Source organism: Urtica dioica, chromosome 10 (genome assembly GCF_054948205.1).
Source record: "Urtica dioica subsp. dioica isolate 48M chromosome 10, U.dioica_male_clone48M_v1_H2, whole genome shotgun sequence".
NCBI lineage: Eukaryota > Viridiplantae > Streptophyta > Magnoliopsida > Rosales > Urticaceae > Urtica > Urtica dioica.
This window is the reverse complement of record NC_142765.1, coordinates 20,355,851-20,361,660: the sequence shown is the minus strand read 5'-3', so window position 1 is coordinate 20,361,660 and position 5,810 is coordinate 20,355,851. Positions and strand designations below refer to the sequence as shown.

Sequence of the window (5,810 nt, the reverse complement as noted above, 5' to 3'; positions counted from 1 at the left end):
GCTCAGTTGGCAGCACAACAAGCTCAAATGGCGGCACAACAAATGCATATGGAAGAGATGCAGCGACAGCTGCTCTCGTTTACAATGATGCATACTCAGGCTTCCCCTACGCCGACATCAGCGGTAATGGCTGATAATGTGACGCCAGGTTCTGCAGAGTTTCAGCGAGATCGTCCTAGCGGTAGCGGCAATGGCCGAGGAGGAAGCAGCAGTGGCCGTGGAGGCAACTTATTTGGAAGAGGAAATTCCTCTATAGATAAGTTTTATAGGCAACAACGAAAATAGTTGGACTTGTATATTTTTATATTAGCGAACAAACTAGTATTAGTTGTTTGTATATTAAAAATATTTTAATATGAAATATTAATTTCTAATTCTAATTATAATTCTAATAATATTAATTTATAATTCTAATAATATTATATTCTAACTCTAATTATAATTCTAATATTTGTAATTTTTTTTTAAAATAAATTAGAGATCAGGTGCGACTAGTCACACCCAATACTATGGCGGGAAGGGTATTGGGTGCGACTTGCCGCACCCAATACTATGGCAGGAAGGGTATTGGGTGCGACTAGTTGGGTGCGACTCACCGCACCCAATACTATGGCGGGAAGGGTATTGGGTGCGACTAGTCGCACCCAATAAGTTGGCGGGAGAGCATTGGGTGCGACATGTCGCACCCAATAGTTCCCACGGAAAAAATAGGTCTGACTTCAGGTGTGATCAGTCGCACCCAATAGTGTCGCACCTAATAGTATGTACTATTGGGTGCGACATGTCGCACCTAATAGTATTAGCTGCGGACTTTTAGGTGCGACTTTGTGGGCATCAGGTGCGACTTTTGTCGCACGTGATGCCCATATTTGTAGTAGTGCCACTCCCAACAACCCCCCGCCACCGCCGCCACCATCGCCGCTGATTACGGATCATCATCTTACTACGACTTTTCTATTGACTCTTCTGTTTATTGTGACAATGGATTTCTTCTGCCTTACGTTTTGTGAATCCTTCTTCTTCTTCTTCTTCTTCTTCTTGGTGCTTTTAATCGTGGAATTATGAAATGGATTTCTGCTTCAATTGATTGGATCATCGGCCATTATTGGGCCACATCATCTTCAATTTAAATTCAAGTAATCTTACAATTACAATAAAAATAAGAGTACCAGTTTCGCTCAATTTTTTTCAGTAGATTCCAACGCCCATTGAAGCTTTTTGACTATCGTCAATAATTGTGGAGGCCTCTGAAAACAAAAAAAATCAAACGGGATACAAAAACAATCAAACGGGATACAAATAAAAAACCTTACCGCACTAGGACAAATAAGACTTTAGGATGCGAATTTTGTCGTAAGAGTCGCATCCAATAGTCAAAATGGATGCGGCTTTCTCAATTTTTTTTCACTAGATTCCAACGCCGATTGAAGAATGTGTATGCATTTTAGGGCTCAATCAGAAACTCCAACCGAAGTTGAAATATTTCACAATAATCATTATCACTTCCCCGTCGATCTAGTCAGATTGCCATATAAAAGAGTAACCCTTCTAAAATTCACCAGGGCTATCACTACAAGAGTCCCTGGAAATGGCATTTTTACATCAATATTAAAGACATCCAACAAGCCATAATCAAATTGTAACCCGACTCCTCAGCTGGGCTTGTTGCAACACTTCTTCTCAAAGCAGTGGCATGCAACCATGCAAAAGATGTTTGCGGTGTTGCATTTGCATGTCTCCTGCACTTAGATATTCTCGAGCACGCACACGAGGATGTTTACACTCCAGATCTCGAATACTAGCTCCTTTGTAGGTCTATTTTTGAAGATCTCGGCACCACGAATCCGTATGATTTAGAATCACTCAATTTCGAGTTCATATGAGATAGATATGGATTTTTGAAGTTTCGATGAAAAAAAAATGTTTGGAAAAAAGTAAAAGAGAGAAAGTGACGAATTTAAAATCAAAAGAGAGAGCAAGTGATGAATGTAAAAAAAAAAAAAAAAAAAAAAAAAAAAAAAAAAAAAAAAACTAGAATGATATAACTTAGTAGTTGTACATGTAACTTAGTAGTTTTTTTGTACATGTAAATTAGTAGTAGTCCTGCACTTGTATTTGTATAATATTTAAAATTTTGAGATATTAAAAAAAATTACTAACTTCGTATATAAAATGGAGAAATAAGTTATAGGTGGAGTATCTCTCTTAAATATATATTTAACTAGGGCCCTTAAGCTGATGCCCGTAATCAAAAGCCCAATTGTACGATTCTATGCATACATTTAGGAGACCTACGCGTTTAGATTTACTTGAAAGTCGAACTTCAACTTCAAGTATGACTCTATAGCCAAAGCCTTATAAATATGATCACGATGTGTACTTTCTTCGCCACAACACACACACATACGCACAAATAAATTAATCTCACTCTCGCTCTCGATCTCACGAAACACACACACAAATAAACTCACAGTCTTAATTTCTCTCGGTATCGCTGGATGGAGACAGATTATGATATGAGAATCATAGGCGAGCCTAGTTGCACAGTGGAGGCTTCCGAAGGAGCGGAGACGGAAAGGGGCAAAGCCGTCCTCAACTTCACCGCCAAGTTCTCTCTCGCCGCCGACTCCGAGTCCGAGTCCGAGTCCACCGTGTTCCGTCGCACCTTCGTGGCTGAGACCGACTCGCTGATATATGAAGGAGGGGAAGGAGAATCTTTGGTGGGCGAGATGCTGGCGGAGCTTGGAGTGCCGCTGCTGGGGTCGCTCATAGATTCCATCCTTTTCGGAATCTGCGACTATGCCTCCGAAGCCGATTGGTGGCTGCTGGGCATCAACGCCACAGTCAACATCCACCTCATAGTTCAACGCCTTCCCACGCCCTACCCCAATATCCACTTATACTACAACCAACAACAACACGACCACTACTACCACGACCACGATGACGAGGTGTTCTTTGTTCCCACGCCCTACCCCAATATCCACTTATACTACAACCAACAACAACACGACCGCTACTACCACGACCACGACGACGAGGTGTTCTTTGTTCCCACGCCCTACCCCAATATCCACTTATACTACAACCAACAACAACACGACCGCTACTACCACGACCACGACGACGAGGTGTTCTTTGTTCCCACGCCCTACCCCAATATCCACTTATACTACAACCAACAACAACAAGACCACTACTACGACGACGACCTGCGCTTTGTTCCGGCCACCGACCACTACTACCACGACCACGACGACCTGTGCTTTGTTCCCGCCACCGACCACTCGATCCGGGCTTTGGACAGTGTTACGGTTTCCGATTCGGACATGGATTGTTCCGTTTGTTTGGAAGATCTTCCGGCGGGATCGGTGGCCATTCGGTTGCCGTGTTCTCACACCTTTCACGGAGATTGCATCGTCAAGTGGCTCAGCATTAGCAAGTTTTGCCCGCTTTGTCGTTTTGAATTAGATTAGCTGCGATGCCACTAATTAGTTTTTTTTTTTCCAATTTTTTTTCATCAGACTAATTGTTGAAGTATTAAGTGTATGCAACCTTTGTTGAGTATATGTTCAATTTGATTGTTTCTTGCAATAAAAAATACAAATATCGTGATTCTAATTTTGCATATATTCCATTCATACATATATATGTGGTATTATGTCTTTGCATACCTTACAAGTATTACTAACTAAAACATGAAAAAGCTCAGTGACATAATTCGTATCTATTGTGGAAGTCTGTTCTCCTGCATCAAAGCCGGATCAGTTTTGTTCGAGTTGTAAGGCTAATTGTTAAGACTTGTAATCGAGGACTTAAAAGTATATAAACTCACCCAGATTAATTTTAGGTCACTTTGAAAGCATAGCGTGCGATCGAGTATGGTGCTCTTTGAAAGCACAGCGCGAGAGAGATCAGGATTTGTGTGAATGTTGAGAGAGAATTGTCTCGATTCACCGAAATCACTGGTTCAAGATCAAGTATGGTGTACTGGTCTATCTTCTTGTTATGTGTACTCTTTGAAGGTAGTGGATCGATAAATGTAACTCTTTTGCGTCTGACTTGGATTAAGGACATTTTGGCCTGATCCAAGGATAATAGTTGTGCTTGTGTTCTTACTGCAAGATAACTTCCTGCACAAGTTATTCTATGGTTTTATGTTTGTTCTATTTCAGTTTTGTCATTTAACGTTTTCCCACATTTTGAATATGCTATATCCATGTCAGCCACATAATACTCGAAGATTTCTATAATGAAGTTGGATTAGTTGAATTCATATTGCATCAAAATAAAAGGTAAACACCGAGTAAAAAATTTGTATTTACTTGAAACAACACAAAACTGCTTTACTTGAGAGAAAGAAAAAAAAGAAACAAGAATCAAAACTGCACAAAAGTCTCAATGTACAAACCACACTAGGTAAGCATATACGAAATAAACTCCAAAGAGACAATGTCAAGCAAGTTCGTCGTCGTCGGCGTCGGCGAGCAAAAAGCTCTGGACGTAACACGCCCCTTGGTAATGCTCGGTGGTCCTCGAGTGGTTTCCGAGGAAGAGCGTGGCTCCGCGGGCCGCGATCTCCATCAGCGGGAACGCCGACTCGAAGCTGTCGAAATCGTACATCGTGTGAAGATTATAAGTCATAGTCCACGACCGCTCGTTCCCGTACTCCCTCATTCTCCAAACCCCGACCCTCCCGTCAGCCCTGCACTCGATGAAGCACAGAGTCTCTCCGACCGCCCAAACCCGCGGCGTCCCGTGAAAAATCCGCCCCGACCGCGGGCCCGCAAAGTCCCCGAACCGCCGGTCCCTAACCCCGAAAGCCAAGACCCGACACTCGCGGTCAACATCGTCGTCCCCGTTCCCTCTCTGGATCGCCCAGTGCATGCGGTTCTCGAGGAACGGCGAACCCGACTTGGTCGTGATCTCGAACTGGCCGTACCGAGCCTCGTTCAGGTCCGCGAGCCTCTCCCAGGACCGCGACGCCAGGCTGTAGATCCGCGCCTCGGTGGCTTCTCTCTCGACCCGGGGCTCGTAGAATCTGCAGAGTTGGAGGATCTCGTGGGAGTCGGTGTCGGGGTTGAACCCGAACCCGTACGCGGCTCGTTGTCGGATCACGAGCCTTCTGGGGTTGTCCGGGCCCGCCTCGGGGATGACCTCGAGCCACGGGAAGGTCGGGACGTGGTGGTGCCGGGAGAGAGACGGGTTCCAGACGGCGAGCTCGGAGAACGGGAAGCCGTGGCTCGCGACGCAGACGAGGCCCGCGCTGTGGCCCACGATCTCGGTCTCGTGGTCGGGCTGGGCCGGGAAGAACGGAGGGACCAGAGATCTTTTCAGGGAGAATTCGCCGCTGTCGCCGTCGGCCACGGGAACGGCGAGGAAGATCTTCGGGTCCGTCGAGAGAAGGAGACACCTGTTCGTTTTGGAATCCAGAGACTCTTTCATGTGCCTTTTGGCGAACTCCGGCGATCGGATCCGGTGGCGGACGTGATTCGATGTTTGGCTCATTTCGAGGAGCGTGTCGAAAGGAAGCTTTTTTAGGTCTTCGTCGCTCAGCTCCGGTGCGTTTTCCTGATTGTTATCCTCCATGGTGTGTGATTGGGAATCGCAATCTGGAACAGGTAATTGAAGCGATGAAAAAAAAAGAGAGGGAAAGAAAGAAAGAGGAATTGTTTTCTTGATCGTACAATGGCGTTCTTGCAGAGTGATATTGTATATTCAAATGAACAGAGTTCTTTAATGATTCGGCGATGAAATTACGAGGCCAGGACGAGAAATTCCGAAAAACGAAGCGTGAATCATTTTCTAAG

At 44.7% G+C, this 5,810-nt stretch overlaps 1 protein-coding gene across 1 annotated transcript; it reads right to left on the bottom strand.

Annotated features, from left to right (window-relative positions):
* Positions 1-4,455: 4,455 nt before the first annotated feature.
* Positions 4,456-5,589, bottom strand: LOC149383856 (F-box protein At4g22390-like). The gene has a single exon (XM_089627927.1). The coding sequence runs from the start codon at positions 5,587-5,589 to the stop codon at positions 4,456-4,458; it is 1,134 nt and encodes a 377-aa protein (XP_089484053.1).
* Between the last annotated feature and the right edge of the window lie 221 nt (positions 5,590-5,810).